Here is a 16806-nt window from a genome sequence, read left to right as displayed (position 1 = left end):
AGCGAGTGAAAACTACCGAGAACCAGCAGCCCCAGAAATGCACCGAGAATAAATATAGGATGAGTGGGGTTTGTGAGGACTGTTTTCTGTGTCTTAGCAGGGAAAGCCTGGAAGGGAAGGTAAAACTTCTGCTTCCCAGGAAAGCCAGAAGCCTGAGAACTTAAAAGGGAAGGAGAACTTAATAATGTTTCAAAAATGTAACCCTCATGGATTAGCAACAGTTTTATAAACAGAGAGCTTTCCCAGCTTATAGAATCTGTTCTGATTCATCTGTGCCCCCACAAACTTTACCCTATTTTTAAGAGTCATCTTGCGAACAGCCTCAAAGGTGCATCAGAATGACAACGGAAACAAGAAGAATTATTAGGGCACGAAGTATCGGGAGATCTGAGGCCATATATCTATAGTGCACAGTGTTTACTGCCCAGGATATCTCAGACAATCACAGTTTTCTGGAAATGATTTCGGTAGTTGGAGTTTTCCCTCCCAAGACAAGGCATTTTAGGGAATAGCGTCCTATATCCGTGGAGTCTGCGTCCTGTAGTCACTATATTCATAGACTGCTTTAGGTACTTACAGAGCAAAAGATATCAGTCCTGCATTGCTGCCATTAACGTGCCTTTGTTTGCTTCACTGGAGATGAAATTCTACTGCAGGTGTTTCCCAAGGTTCCATATGACCCGTCATTTAGCGAAACAACAGCAGTCCGATCCATTATAAAGACAGACATGAGAAAAGGCAAGTGTATGCCGTTAACACAGTAAGTGCACACATTTCTGTAGGCCTATGTGTTGTCTTCAATGTGCTGTTATCATCCTAGCAGTCTCTAAACCAACTGCTGCTGGCGGGGCAAAGCCAAATGGAGATAGGAAGGAAACAACTGTCTGAAATCCTCTCTGTAACCTTCCCCCCGCTGTGGAGTCTGTGCTCCGAAGCGTGACTATCCCTGTATTTTGGGGTGATCCTTGATGTGCAGTGTTAGGCAGGTTCTGCCACCCTGGAAGTATTCAGAGGACAGAAACCTGATCTGCAAGCGGGGTTCCCCGTTCCCGACAGCAGGAGCCCCTAGCAGCATTATAACTTTCAACCCAACACACGAATCCTAAGTGCACAATGTGGTTTGAGAGGGTTAGTGCAGTCATTAATACCCCATTCAGTGGATGATAAAACAAGACTAAAAAATGACTAGCTTAGGCACATCCAGAGAAATGACACATGTGAAGAGCGCACTCTTTCCCAAAAAGCAGCTTCATATTAGGGGAAACATTTAGCACGTTGGGAATTAAGATAGGTATCTGCTCACAATAATAAGGATAGAATAGTGTACTGGAAATCTGCCAGCTGTGGGTGCAAGTGCCCCAGGCAGGGAGGGGGAATGGGCACTGTGTTGGTATTCTGCAGATGTTTGCGCCCCAGTTCCTGAGGGTAGTCTCCGTGAGGGTAGTCAGGACAACTGCCTGGGCACCTCTGCAGTCGGCAGTGAGGCGGCCCCGCTCTCTACATCAAGGCATTCACTTTCAAACACACATTTGCTCTTACAAGTTGAGTTCTATATTAGCATTTCAACTTAGAAATGGAAAATAAGATCAGGCGCGGTGGCTCACGCCTGTAATCCCAGCACTTTGGGAGGCCGAGGTGAGTGGATCACTTGAGGTCAGGAGTTCGAGACCAGCCTGACCAACATGGCGAAACCCTGTCTCTACTAAACATACAAAAAATTAACTAGGCGTGGTGGCACATGCCTGTAGACCCAGCTACTTGGGAGGCTGAGACATGAGAATCACTTGGACCCGGGAGGTGGAGTCGTGCCACTGCACTCCAGCCTGGGTGACAGCGAAACTCTGTCTCAAAAGACAAAAAAACAAAAAACAGAATACAAAATATGGGCCCAAGGTGCTTGCAAATGTGTACTGATGAAGATCCTTTTTCTTCTTCTTTTTTTTTTTTTTATGTGTCTTATCAAAGCAACCAGTGTTGCTTGGAATTCTCCTGGACCAGAATATTTCCTTGGCAGTGTGGACAAAATTCCTGATAAAGGTAAATGCAAATGCATAACATTGGAATTGAGGGTCGATAAGTCGTCGTTCTTCTCCCCCCCCCCCTTTTTTTTTTCCATGGAGTCTCGCTCTGTCACCCAGGCAGCACAATCTCGGCTCACCGCAAGCTACGCCTCCCAGGTTCAGGCCATTCTCCTGCCTCAGCCTTCCAAGTAGCTGTGACTATGGGCGCCCGCCACCTCGCCTGGCTAGTTTTTTGTATTTTTTAGTAGAGACAGGTTTTCATCGTGTTCGCCAGGATGGTGTCGATCTCCTGACCTCGTGACCTGCCCGCCTCGGCCTCCCAAGGTGCTGGGATTACAGGTGGGCTGGGATTGCAGGCGTGCAGGGATTACAGGCACGCTGGGATTACAAGCATGCAGGGATTACAGGCGCGCTGGGATTACAGGCGCGCTGGGATTACAGGCGCGCAGGGATTACAGGTGTGCTCGGATTACAGACGTGCAGGGATTACAGGCGTGAGCCACTGGGCGGCCCCTCTTTTTCCTCTTACCTGACCTGAGTTCAGAGCTAAGGGTCTGGCAGATGGTGTTCAGACTCTCTTGTAGAGAAACACCTGTACTTGGCTGCACAACGTGGGTGCTTCACCCTGAATTAGAAAGAGTTCCCCAATCACTGGTAAGGTTTTGGATACCCATGGTTTCCCCAGATCCCCCCCTGTGCGAGTCTGCTTCTGTGATATGTACAGCAAGGAGGAGCAGATCAGAATGTTTATTCTCTGCAGGCAGACAGATGCTAGCCAGGAGGGAGAGAGAGCAGGCCACAGACAGCTGGTGCCTCCTCCCAAACTGACCTGGGCAGGTCCTTTCCCCTCTGGGGTGGTGGGGCTGGGCAGGGGCTGAGCACATTCGGGAGGTGCTGCCTCAGAGGGATTCTCCCCTTCTCCTCAGGAGTGTGGGAAAGCACTGCCTCCAGCCAGGAGCAGAGGTTCATCTGAGCGATCTGATCATGCTGGAGGGAGACTGGCTCCGAAGACAGGATGAGCAGCTAGAATCCATGAAGCATTTCTCCCCTAGAAAGACTTAAAAGATTTAAAAGAAAAAAAACAGGCCAAATAGGTCACTGTCCGAGCTGGGAAAAACGTGGTCTTCCCTGGGTGCAGGATTATGAACCTCGCCAGGGGTTCCCGGGCCGCACCGTGCATCAGCCAGAGGTAGGGGCTAGGGAATGGGAAGAGCTGATTAAAAATCCTTATTCCTGGCCGGGCGATGTGGCTCCCCTGAAGTCAGGAGTTCGAGACCAGCTACTTGGGAGGCTGAGGCAGGATAATCTCTTGAACCCGGTAGGCAGAGGTTGTGGAGAGCCAAGATCGCGGCACAGCACTCCAGCCTGGGCGACAAGAGCGAAACTCCGTGCTGGGATTACAGGCGTGAGCCACCGCGCCTGAAAACAGTATGTTTTCATGTCTTGTCAGACTAGTTCCCCTTTTGCAGTTTTTGTTTTTTCATTGTCTTCCTGGCTATTTTTGCATGTTTGTTTTTCCATGTGAACTTTAGCATCAACTTGTCTAACTTCATCCAAAGGCTTTTGGTATTCTGATTGGCATTGCATCAAATTTATACGACAATATTCACTTTGGGAAGACAGATGTTAGGTCATCCTGTGCTAGAAATGGGAATGCCTTTCCAGTTCTTCAAGTTTATTTTCAGTGTGTGTTAAAGTTTTCCTTACATAGATTTTTACATGTATCTTCTTAAGTTTATTCCTAAGTCACTTAATTTTCTATGTTGCTATTGTAAGAGAGGGGGTTTCTCTATCATTATACCTTCTACCTACTTAATGTTTGGGAATAGGAAGGCTTGCTTTTTGGATATGAATTTTATGTCCTATTGCCTTATTCAATTCTACATATACTGTTACATAGATAGTTTTACTTCTTCTTTTTTTTTTTTTTTTTTGAGATGGAGTCTCACTCTGTTGCCCAGGCTGGAGTGCAGTAGCATGATCTCAGCTCACTGCAACCTCTGCCTCCCAGGTTCAAGCGATCCTCCTGCCTCAGCCTCCTGAGAAGCTGGGACTACAAGCATGCGCCACCATGCCCAGCTAATTTTTGAATTTTTATCAGAGACAGGATTTCACCATGTTGGCCAGGCTGGCCTCCAACTCCTGACTTCAGGTGATCTGCCCTCCTTGGCCTCCCAAAGTGCTGGGATTACAGGTATGAGCCACCATGCCCAGCCAGTTTTACATCTTTACCTATTGTTATGCCTCTACCTGATTTATTTATCGTGTTTAATTGGATTGCTAATACCTCTAGGTTAATCTTGAGTGGTTGCTGGAGATACAGTGGGAATCCTGCTTTGTTCTCGCTCTTGGAGAAAATGCCTCTTGAGTTTCCTGATTAAGAGTCTGGTTATAGGACTAATATGAATAAGAGATTATCTATCTGTATATCTATCCTTCCATCTACACACATACATGTAAATATATACGGATACATATATTTATACTGAAAATGATAATCTGTCCAAAAAATACTTTTGGGTATTTTTTTCTGTTTCTATGAGTTGAGTTACTTTAGATATCTCATGTAAGTTGAATCATACAGTATTTGTCTTTTTGTGATTGGTTTAGTTCACACAGTATAATGTCCTCAAGGTTAATCCATCTTGTAGCATATGACAGAATTTCGTTTCTTTTTAAGCTGAATAATATTCTATTGTATGTATATACCATAGTTTCTTTATCCATTTATCTATTGTTGGACACTTGGGTTGCTGTCATGTCTTGGTTATTGTAAATAATGCTGCAATTGGCCGGGCACGGTGGCTCAAGCCTGTTATCCCAGCACTTTGGGAGGCCAGGACGGGCGGATCACGAGGTCAGGAGATCAAGACCATCCTGGCTAACATGGTGAAACCCCGTCTCTACTAAAAAAATACAAAAAGCTAGCCGGGCGAGGTGGCGGGTGCCTGTAGTCCCAGCTACTCGGGAGGCTGAGGCAGGAGAATGGCGTGAACCCGGGAGGCGGAGCTTGCAGTGAGCTGAGATCCGTCCACTGCACTCCAGCCTGGGCGACAGAGGGAGACTCTGTCTCAAAAAAAAAAAAAAAAAAAAAAGCTGCAATGAATATGGGTATGCAAATATCTCCAAGATCCTGTTTTCAGTTCTTTAGGATATGTATCTAGAAGTGGATTGTGGGGTCATATGGTAAATCTATCTTTAATTTTTTGAGGAACCTCCATATGGTTTCCATAGCAGCTGCACTGTTTTACATTCCCACCAATATTTGCAAGAGTTCCCACTTCTTCACATCCTTACTAACATTTGTTATCATATATTTGCTTGAGTATTTGAAAAATCAGGAATAGGCCGGGCGCGGTGGCTCAAGCCTGTAATCCCAGCACTTTGGGAGGCCGAGACGGGCGGATCACGAGGTCAGGAGATCGAGACCATCCTGACTAACACGGTGAAACCCCGTCTCTACTAAAAAATACAAAAAAAAAAAAAAAAACTAGCCGGGCGAGGTGGCGGACGCCTGTAGTCCCAGCTACTCGGGAGGCTGAGGCAGGAGAATGGCGGGAACCCGGGAGGCGGAGCTTGCAGTGAGCCGAGATCGCGCCACTGCACTCCAGCCAGGGGGACAGAGCGAGACTCTGTCTCAAAAAAAAAAAAAAAAAAAAAAGAAAAATCAGGAATAGGTGGGTGTTGAATTTTTGGAACTAATCATATGATTCTTTTCCTTAAGTCTATTAAGATTATATATATGATAATAATGAATTTCCTAATGTCAAACCAACCTTGCATTCCTAGAATAAATTCTACTTGGTCATAGTGAGGCTTGGAGAGTCCAGTCACTGCTCAGGAATCTTGGGCTTGGGCCCAGCTTTTTCCCTGCTTCAGCACATCTGTGTTGTCACTCAGACTGGCAGGGGACTGGGAAGGAGCCTTGGGGTTCCTTTAGCCACCAAGAAAGCAGCAGGTCCTTGTATAGATATGTAGACTGAGCCATGATTTATAACTTTTAATTATTGATGGATATGGTAGGTGTTTCTCCATTTGTATTCTTTTTCAATTTTTAAAAATTATTATAGAATACACATAATATGAAATTTTACCATCTTAACCATTTTTAAGGGCACAATTCAGTGGTATTAAATATATTCATAATGTACAACCATCACCAACATTCATCTCCAGAACTCTTTTCATCTTATAAAACCAAAACTCTATATGCATTAAATAATAACCATGCATTCCCCCATCTCTGCATCCCCTGGCAACCACCGTTCTACTTTCTGTGATTTTGACTACTCTAAATATCTCACGTAAGTGCAATCATACAGTATTTGTCTTTTTGTTACTGACATTTGATTTTGCATAATGTCCTCAAGATTCATCCATGTTGTGGCATATTTCAGAATGTTCTTTCTTTTTGAAGCTGAGTAATATTCCATTGTATGTCTCTACCATGTTTTGTTTACTCACTTATCCCTTGATGGATATTTGGGTTGCTTCCACATTTTAGCCTTGTGAATAATCCTGTTATGAACATGGATGTACAAATAATTCTTTGAGACCTTGCTTTCAGTTATCTTGGGTACATACTCAGAAGTGAAATTGCTGGATGATATGGTGATTTTGGTTTTAATTTTCTGAGGAACTGCCATACTGTTTCCTATCATGGCAGTAACATATTACATTCCTACCAACAGCACACAAGGGTTTCAGTTTCTCCACATCCTTGCCAACACGTGTTATTTTCTTTTTGTTTGTTGCCCGGGCTAGAATGCAGTGGCACAATTGATCTCAGTTCACTGCAGCCTCCGCCTCCCAGTTTCAAGCGATTCTCCTGTTTCAGCCTCCCAAGTAGCTAGAACTACAGGTGTGTGCCACTGCACCCGGCTAATTTTTTATATTTTTTAGTAGAGATGGGATTTCACCATGTTGGCCAGGCTGGTCTTGAACTCCCAACCTCAGGTATTTCACCTGCCTTGGCTTCCCAAAGTGCTAGGATTATAGGTGTGAGTGGCCGCACCCAGCCTATTTTCTGTTTTTTTGATAGTAGCCATCCTAATGGATATGAGGTGGTATTTCATTGTAGTTTTGATTTGCAATTCCCTAATGATTACTGATGTTGAGCATCTTTTGAAGTTCTATTTGCCATTTGCATATCTTCTTTGGGAAAATGTCTATTCAAGTTCTTTGCCTATTTTTGAATCAGTTGTTTGTATTTTTGTATTTTGTTGGGTGTCAGGAGTTCTCTCTGTAATCTGGGTATCATTCCCTTACCAGATAAACAATTTGCAAATGTTTTCTCCCATTCTGGGTGGGGTACCTTTTTATTCTGTTGACACTGTCTTTTGATGAACAAAATTTTAAAATTTGCTTAAAGTCCAATTTGTCTATTTTTTCTTTGGTGGCCTGTGCCTTTGGTATCAAACCCAAGAAATAATTTCCGAATCCAATGTCATGAAGTTTCTGCCCTCTGTTTTCCTCTAAAAGTTTTCATAGTTTTAGGCATTACTTTTAGGTCTTTGGTCCACTGTGAGTTAATTTTTGTTTATGGTGTTGGATAAGGATCTAACTTTATTATTTCGCATGTGGATATCCTGTTTTCCTAGTACCATTTGTTAACCTATTAAAATTATTGTGCTGGTTTTGCAAATGTTAGGTGTGGTCTGCCCAGGTATGTATATTACAGTGCCAAGATACCTCTGCCCCTGAATAATGTACCTTCACCCCTGAATAAGAAAATGCCCCTGAATAATTTACCTTCACCCCTGAATAATCATTGTTCAAGTAAAATTAAAAGATATGCTTGGGGAATAGAAAGCCTACTATCTAGCTTGATCTTTTGATTTCTAAAACTGTTTCTTCAGTCAATTGCTTTCACATACTTTTACTTTCAAATCTTTATTTTTCCTTCAGGAGGAACCAGGATGACATTTTTTTCTTTTCTCTTCTTTTTTTTTTTTTTTTTTTTTGAGATGGAGTCTCACTCTGTCATCCAGGCTGGAGTGCAGTGGCACAATCTCCGCTCATTGCAACCTCTGCCTCCCAAGTTCAAGCGATTCTCCTGTCTCAGCCTCCCGAGTAACTGGGACTACAGGCACACGCCACCATGCCCGGCAGTCTTGGCTAGCAAGACAGGTTTAGCAGGGTGGTTCTGGCTCAGAGTCCCTCGTGAGGTTACAGTCAAGATTCTTCCAGATTCATTCTCTCACTCAAGACCTAACTACTGATCTCTCCTACCCAGCGGAAGGTACTGTGCTGGAAGCTAGTACTCAGTGAGGCATTCTTGTCCTCCAAGAGCTCCCCACAGCTCTTAGGAGAGTCAATCGAATCAATAAATAACTGTTAGATATAAACAGGCTAACACTGAAGGTCTTTAAAAAGTGCTTATGTTGTATTTGCACAGAGTTCTGGGAGAACAAGAGGCTGATCTCCTTAATAGGGTTTTTCCAAGTAGGAAGAGTGAGGGAAGAAGAGGGCTGAGAAGAACCCGCAGGCAGTGACAAAGCTCATGTCTGGCAGCTGAGAGGGCTGATCAGATCCATCTTCAGAGGGTGGGAGCTGCTCTCAGGCTACTCCGCAGGGACAGTAAATTCCAGACCACACTGTCTGCACCTCCTGTTTGGCAGCAGTGACCACTCAAAAAAAAAAAAAAAAAAGAAGAAGAAAGAAAAGAAAAGAAAAAGGAAAAAAGGCTGGGTGCGGTGGCTCACGCCTGTAATCCCAGCACTTTGAGAGGCCGAGGCAGGTGGATCAACTGAGGTCAGGAGTTTGAGATCAGCCCGACCAACATGGTGAAACCTCATCTCTACTAAAAATACAAATATTAGCTGGGCGTGGTGGTGTATCCCTGTAATCGCAGCTACTCGGGAGGCTGAGGTAGGAAAATCGCTTGAACCTGGGAGGCGGAGCTTGCAGTGAGCCGAGATGGTGCCACTGCACTCCAGCCTGGGGGACAGAGTGAGACTCCGTCTCAAAAAAAAAAAAAAAAAAAAAATCAATGGTCAAAAACATCTCAATAGGAGGAGGAGTGGAGAAATGACCATTCTGAGAAGTGAAGTGTCTTGTAAAATGTGTGCCCAGGTCTGTGGACAGCAGCTGTAGCTGTCGATGATCTTATGTCCACTGAATGGAATGTAGCATCAGTCCTAGCAATAGCATGCTGTTAACTTGTAACCAAAGGCTCACGTCAATGTTAGAGTCTCCAAAACACAGAGAATTATGAAGATGTAAGACTTCAACTTTTCCTTGAGCACAAAGTCAAACTTTCTTGGTTCTGCACTCCTTTAAGAAGGTTTTCACCAAGCCCAGCACATGCTTGATTGGCAGCTTGGGTTGAGCCTACAGCATGGAAGGACGGGAGAATTGCTCTTGTAATGGGTGGCTGCTCCTGTCATAGTTAATAGCTGTAAAGTTGAAAAGAAGTCTGGAAATGAAACTGTGTTGGTTAAAAATTTGATAATTGTGCTTGTTTTTTCCCACAAAAAAAATAATCCAACAATTGATCAAACGCAACCCATCAAACGTAAAAGACGCCTTCAGACTCTTCACAGAACCTTAGGTAAATGAAAACTTCGTCCATACTGACGATAAGAATAGGCAGTGGCTCTTAATTCTGTCGTCTTCTGCCTCCGGTGGAGAAAGAGTGAAAATGTGTTCCCGTGTCAGGTCTACCATTGCTACAGCTCTGTGGAAGAGCAAGCCGAGCGCGCCCCCTAGTGGATAACTCGATGCTCGCCAGGGCTTTCTGTCTGCGGCTGTTAGTCTCTGGATTCCGATTTGACATGTTTCATTTCAAAAGTCAAGTTAATTATCAGTCTTATTAAAGTGGGAGTTTTCTCTCTTTTCTAAGCCAAGTTGAAGAAGGAACACATTTCTCTCTTTTTTTTTTCAGGAATAACTAGAACTTCATGAGACGGTTATCAGACGCCCACATGGTAGTCTTAATCATATTGTGATAATTTTCTGTTATTTTATTTTATTATTTTGTTTAATTTTATTATTCTTTTGAGACAGGGTCCCGCTCTGTTATCTGGGCTGGAGTGTAGTAGTGTGATTATAGCTCTCTGCAGCCTTGATCTCCCGAGTTCAAGCCATCTGCCTATCTCAGCCTTTCTAGTAGCTGGGACTACAGGTGTGTGCCACCATGCCTGGCTAATTTTTTTATTTTTTTAGTTTTTAGTAGACATGAGGTCTTGCTATGTTCCCCAGGCTGGCCGCAAACTCTTATTGCGACAATTCTCTCTCTCTCTGTGAACGAGGCCAAGGAAGATTTACCAAGCTCATCCAAAGTTGCCCTGCCCCCCTTCCAGCCCTTGGAGGTCTCCCATCTGGGGCTGGAGGCTCCAGCCTGCTTTGAAGTCTTCTAGGGTGTGAGATTCATTACTTCTCATCCTTTCCCATTCCCTCCTTGATAGCTCACTTTCTAACCGCTAAACAGTCCAAACAGATTTCCCTGGAGCGCCTACCCATTGGTTCTAGTTCGTTCCCCAGAGCTTCTCCAAACATCTCTCAGCCTCTTCCCAGGCCATCCTGCATCTGGCAAAGACAGGCAGGCCATGCTGGCCTCCCAATTTTCTCCAAGCTAAACTCAGGCCCTTTGACAGGTCCCATATGCCAACGAGTCAGGCACCAAAGGGCAAAGCTAGGATGCAAATATTTCTCATTTTCTTTTCTTTTTTCTTTTCTTTTCTTTTTTTTTTGAAACGGTGTCTTGCTCTGTCCTCCAGGCTGGAGTGCAGTGGCACGATCTCCGTTCACTGCAAGCTCCGCCTCCCGGGTTCACGCCATTCTCCTGCCTCAGCCTCCCAAGTAGCTGGGACTACAGGTGCCCGCCACCTCGCCCGGCTAATTTTTTTTGTATTTTTAGTAGAGACGGGGTTTCACTGTGTTAGCCAGGATGGTCTCGATCTCCTGACCTCGTGATCCACCCGCCTCAGCCTCCCAAAGTACTGGGATTACAGGCTTGAGCCACCGTGCCCGGCCATATTTCTCATTTTCGACTGTCTTCTTTCTATTAAACTCTTCTGCAATCCGTCTACCAATACCTGAGTATTTCAGTGTGGTTAATTTTCCTCTCTTGTCCTTGCAACTCAAGAAAATTTTTATAGTACTTTGTGGTTTCAAAATTATTTTCATGAACATTATACAATCTGTGAGGTAGGTCTTACTATCTCTATTTTATGCAAGTGGAGAAGTAGGTTGGGGCTTAGAGAGGTTCTCACTTGGGTCCTCTAAGCGTGGTCCTCTACCCACAGAAGCAGCATCTTTCAGGATCTGTGAGACATGCACATTCCCAGGCCTACCCCAGACCTACGGAATCAGAAACTTTGGGGTGGGGCCTGGGAATCTGTGTTTTCAAAAGCCCTCCCAGTGTGATTCAGATGCACACTTAAGTGTAAGAAATGCTGCCTCAGCTGTGGGTGGGTTGCCCAGGAATTTGTTAGATTTTTTAAAAAGCAAACAGAAACAAAAAAACACCAAAACGCTGAGGTTCTGTAGGCTTTATTTAGACTTTTCCCCCAAATCCTCCCTAACTCCTCACTTTGAGTCTAGAAGAAGCTACTTTTATCATAAATGCTGAAGTAATCACAGGCCGTGGTTGTTTGTAGATGAACACATTTTATCTTTTGTAGATCACCTTTCAGAGGAGAAGAGGTTTAAAGAATCCTCTCTGTCCGACAGGGATTTAAGAGAGCAGTTAACTACTGTAGATAAAGAAACACTTCAAGGGGCAGCTAAACCAGGTGGGAACCTATATGGTATAAACCAAGTATGATGCTTAAATACAGACAACTTCTGAATGTGTCTTTTGCCTTTCCTGGTATTTTAACTGACACCTTTAGTTCACCCACAAAAGTGAAATAAATCTGCCGTGAATACAATCTGCAGTTAAAATTTATGAATTAAACCAACTCCAGAGGCTGGGCATGGTGGCTCACGCCTGTATTCCCAGCACTTTGGGAGGTCAAGGTAGGCAGATCACCTGAGGCCAGGAGTAGGAGACTACCCTGGCCAACACGGTAAAACCCCGTCTCTACTAAAAATACAAAAGAAAAAATTAGCTGGGCGTGGTGGCAGGTGCCTGTAATCCCAGCTACTCGGGAGGCTGAGGCAGTTCAAGAATCACTTGAACCCCGGAGGTGGAGGCTGCAGTAAGCTGAGATCGCACCAGTGCACTCCAGCCTGGGCAATAAGAGCGAGACTCCATCTAAAAAACAACAAACAAACAAACAACCGAACTCCAGGAATTTCACCACTCTTCCAAAAAGATGCTACTTTTATATTGTTTCTGCACAGCCAGGGCTTCACCCCTGCTCATCCCTGTGCCCAGACCTGTTTAGAGTGGGCAGAAACTTACCCATGCTGGCACCAAGCGCAGTACACCCCTCCACACTGCCACTCTCTGTCAAAATTATACCTGGTTGTCACTTCCTAATGCTTAGAAACTAAATGCCGAATTATTGCAGCAGAGCCTTTGAGCTGCTGGACACGCTGCCCCTTGGCATAGCAGAGCTGAAGGTGGGAGGCTGGACATGCCCTATTTTCTCCCCATCACCAAGAAGACCGTTGCTCAGCACTCCCCGTGTCTACATCACCAGCTGCCCTGGACAGCTCTCCACAGGAAACCAGCCGATACCTGGGATCCTACCTCCATGCCCGATTTCCCTGATGTCGTTTTCTTTTTTGGTCACATTATAAATGGATGCTGATGTGGGCTGAGATCTCCTTGCTTTGAGATCTAGCTAAGACTGCCGTGTTTTCCCCAGCCCGTGCTCAGCGGTATTCCCATCCACTCTCACACTTTCTGTAAGTCCTCAGAGGGGCTCAGGAGTTCAGGATCATCCGTGGCGTTGTGTTTGCCTTGTGCTGGTGCAGACGTGAGGTCCCCCAAACCTACACCCACGAGGTGGACTGTGTATGCAGTACCCCTTCCTGAGGCCAGGGGGCAGAGGAGGGGCAGCAGAGAAGAGGTTCTATCACTGCCTGTGAAAAGCTGCAAACGGAATATTTGCCTCCATTGTTCTTCAAAGCCTTTGCAGTAGGATTTCTCAACCTCCTCTAGTGCCCCCGCCTCCTGTCACCCACCTGAGCTCTCCTCTGTTCTTCTCTTTACCTCTTACAAACTGGTCTGTGGAACTTTATTTCTGGTTGCTTTGTTGCGTGCCAGCCCATACCCTCAGTGTCTCATCTCCACCTCCCAAAAGCATCTCATCTTATCGCCAAATAGCAGATGAATGCATTTCCCCAAACAGCCAGTTCATTCCCAAGAGGACTTCTGGAACCGGTGGCTAAGACGCCAAGGTTTTTATTCTGTTATGAATGGAATGAACAGGTGTCCCTTGCAGGTTTCGTCCTGGCGGTGGGGGGCCCAGCGGGGATCTCTGTTCACTCTGCGCTGTGTCTTCTCATTTAGATGCTCACTTTAGGACTATGCCCTGCAGTCAGCTTCTGCATTTCCTGCAGAGGAACACCATCATCGCCGCCATCTCAGGGGTGGCCATCCTCACGGCCACCGTGCTGTTGCTGCTTGGTTTGGCCTCATACATCAGGAAGAAACAGCCATCGTGAGTAGTGCCGGCATGGCCTTCCTTCCAAGAACCTGCGGGTGTTTGAACTCACGCTGCCCCCAGGGCTTCCTGCTGATCCGGTTTAGGAGGAGGGCGGAAGCTGCAAGCCTGGTTGTGCTTCGGCATCCCCTGGCCTGCTCTGTCAAAGCACACAGGACCTGGGCCATGGGTTTTAGGCACAGCCTGGGTGATTCTGATGCACAGCCAGGTTTGGGGATCCCTGGGTGGGCCAGGGTTGCCTCTCAAGGCCACTGCAGTTAGGCCAGACCTGTCCCCATATTGAGGGCTCTGGCTGAAAGATTGGTAAATAGAAATATGGATTTACAAAAGAAAGGAAAAACACAAATCTAAGGGGGCGAGGAGGGCTGAAGCCACAAAGGAGAGTGAGAGCAGGGCTGATATCAGCTCATTCACACTGACACAGCTGCCCTGCTTGTTAGAATACTGAAAGCCTTCCCTGAGCTTCCCACTGACCTCCTGATCTTCTCTGTGCTCCTGCAAATGAAGGGTTAGTGCCTGGCATAGCCGTGGCCCTCCAAGGCTCTGCTTCAGTGGTGGTCATTTTGACCGGTCAGTGCCTGTCTACACCAGTTGTTAAATATTTTGGTTAGGCCTCTAGATGAGGGAGCTCAGGCACAGAGGCACTCACCATGAGCAGGCACTAGAAAGCAAATGGTTTGCACGGTGATGTGTATGCATAGCTGCATTTTGAGATTATGTGCTTCTTGCTGCATCCCTGGGGACACGTATTCCTGACCGCAGAAGGAAGAGCAGTTCCCCACAGTCCCTCAGGTCCTGCCCGACACCGGGCTGAACGCTCAGCTTGCCCCTAGAGCAATGGGGTGGAGGCGTGTGATGAGGGGAAGTGTCTGTCCCCACCGCTACCCACCGTCTGACTCCAGAGGTAGCAGGGTTTGAATGTTCCCACAAGAGTGGCATTGCTTTTCCTCCATGCCAAGGTTCCTGGGACTGGTGATCCATTCAGGCCACCTCCCCCCATTCCCACCTCCAGCATCCTCTTCCTACCAAGGCTCATCCATTGGACCTGCCATTTTCCCTCCATGCCCCTTGAGATGCCAGCAGAAAGTGGTTAGAACTGTGGCCCCTTCCCACAGGGACCAGTCAAAGCTGTGGATGGCCTGAGTTAGTTAAGAGAAAGTGGGGGGAAGAGAGTTTCCCAGAGGCTCTGTGCTGCCCAGAGGTAAAAATAATTTCACAGATGACAAACCCTACTGATGGGAAACAGAATCCTCACCCTGGGAAGCGCCAGCCTCCACCACTGCCCAGCGAGTAGACGGCAGGAGCTCCTGTGCACTGAGCTGAGCACTACGGTTTTTATTGTTTTGTTTTAGATCTCCTCCGGCAAACAAGACATATAATATTTTTATAATGAATGGAAAGACATGGTGGCAAAATTCTGAAGAAAAAAATTTCACAAAATATACAAAAAAAGAGAAACAGTTGAAGAGCAGCTCCTGTGTCTAAGCCAGGTTGCGGGGCAGTCAAACCAGGACTTGAAACCACGATGCGAGGACATTTCTCCATCCACACACCACAGGGAGGCAATTCCATTTCTGCCCGGGGAGGTGTATTCTACAAAAATGTCTGCTTCCCGTCCCAATTTGAATGGACCAAGAAAAACTGCTTTGCCACAGGACACCTGTGGCAACATGGCACTGATGGCCGGCGTCGGCGAACCCAACAGACTATGGACTTATCATTTAATAAAGCATTGATTCATTTATTCAGTCATTCATGGAACAGATATTAATAGACCACCTCACATGCTGACAATATCAAAATGCAATGAGGAAACTTAAGAGTGACCCAGATATGCATTCTGTCCCAAGCAAGATCATAGTCCAGGGTGTGAACACAACCACACTAAACAGCTTTTATGGGAGGTGGGAGTACAGAAAGTTTTGTATCTACAAAGAAACTGCTAAGAATTGTGGAAGCTCCCCACGAGGTGATTTCCTGCTTGCATGACCAGGAAGAAGAAATGGGGTAATTGAGAGTGTCATGAAGTGGGGTTATTTATTTATTTATTTATTTATTGATTGAGTTGGAGTCTCGCTCTGTCACCCACGCTACAGTGCAGTGGCGTGATCTTGGCTCGCTGCAACCTCTGTCTCTGGGTTCCAGTGGTTCTCCTGCCTCAGCCTCCTGAGTAGTTGGGGTGACAGCTACGTGCCACCATGCCTAGATAATTTTTGTATTTTTAGTAGAGACGGGGTTTCACCATGTTAGCCAGGATGGTCTCGATCTCCTGACCGCGTGATCCTCCTGCCTCGGCCTCCCAAAGTGCTGGGATTACAGGCATGAGCCACCGCACCTGGCTGAAGTGGGGTTATTTATAAAGCTGTGATCAGGGTTAAGGGAAACTGATGAAGAGTGGCGAGGCACCTGGAGCGAGCGGGAGCGGGAGCTGATGCCATTAGGGGAGGCTAATGACAGGCTGTAACCTTTGGTGGAGGAACAGGGACACATTGGAACCACTCAACAGGGAGAGATCAGGGCGATGAACACCCTGAATGCCTGCTCTTGGAGCCCTTTGATTTCCTACAAGTGAATTCCATTGGCCATACGTATGGCCACTTACCAGGATGACTTTCCTCAATGCACAGTCACCGTGGTAAGTGGCCACAGGTCCCCTTGGAGACCACTGAGAGAAAGATGAACAGTGTACATTTTTGACAGTGTAGTAGGGCTCTTCCTCAAGGAGATCCAACCTCCCCATCATTTAATGGGTTTGGGGTATATAACCTAGCTCATGTCTGGGAAATAATTGAGGGACTGTTACTCTCTATTTTGCTAATTCAAGTTAGACATCTAATTATACAACATGGAACTCTGCTTGCACAGATTAAGGCAGAATTTAGTAGATTGCTTATCTACTTATTTTCTAGGGACATCATGATGAACTAGACAGTGCCAAAGGTCCCTGTGAGTTCGACTATTCTGGCTGACATTTTGACACCACTGTTCATAACAGCAGCCATATCCACCTTGCCTTTGACAATAAGTATGGCCACTCAGACCTCACCGTCCTGGGATCCAACTATCTGCATTGCATTTTGGGATCCCAGTTTGATGGTAGCCGTTTCCATCGTCATTTCTGACCTGCAGAAAGGAATTACTACAGAGCTCTCAAGGACTCTGGAGCCCTCCTCACCAATTTATTTCTCATAGTCATGATAAAAGGTGTATTGTTTGGACCCTTC

The 16806-nt window shown here is 46.0% G+C and overlaps 1 protein-coding gene across 8 annotated transcripts in view; it reads left to right on the top strand.

The window, feature by feature from the left end:
• C13H2orf92 (chromosome 13 C2orf92 homolog) overlaps positions 1-15334 on the top strand; it is a 39334-nt gene extending 24000 nt beyond the window's left edge. For 3 of the 8 annotated variants that reach the window (XM_071077312.1, XM_071077308.1, XM_071077309.1), the window contains 5 exons: positions 640-738; positions 1966-2037; positions 11648-11758; positions 13429-13579; positions 14935-15334. In XM_071077312.1, coding sequence (XP_070933413.1) covers positions 640-738; positions 1966-2037; positions 11648-11758; positions 13429-13579; positions 14935-15067 — 566 coding nt within the window. In that variant the 3' untranslated portion in view covers positions 15068-15334. The remainder of the gene's footprint in view (positions 1-639; positions 739-1965; positions 2038-11647; positions 11759-13428; positions 13580-14934) is intronic. The other 5 variants (XM_071077310.1, XM_071077311.1, XM_071077314.1 and 2 more) reach the window with 5 other exon arrangements.
• Positions 15335-16806: the final 1472 nt, after the last annotated feature.

Source organism: Macaca nemestrina, chromosome 13 (assembly GCF_043159975.1).
Source record: "Macaca nemestrina isolate mMacNem1 chromosome 13, mMacNem.hap1, whole genome shotgun sequence".
NCBI lineage: Eukaryota > Metazoa > Chordata > Mammalia > Primates > Cercopithecidae > Macaca > Macaca nemestrina.
Note: the sequence above shows the minus strand (reverse complement) of the source record. Positions and strands in the feature narration are given on the sequence as shown.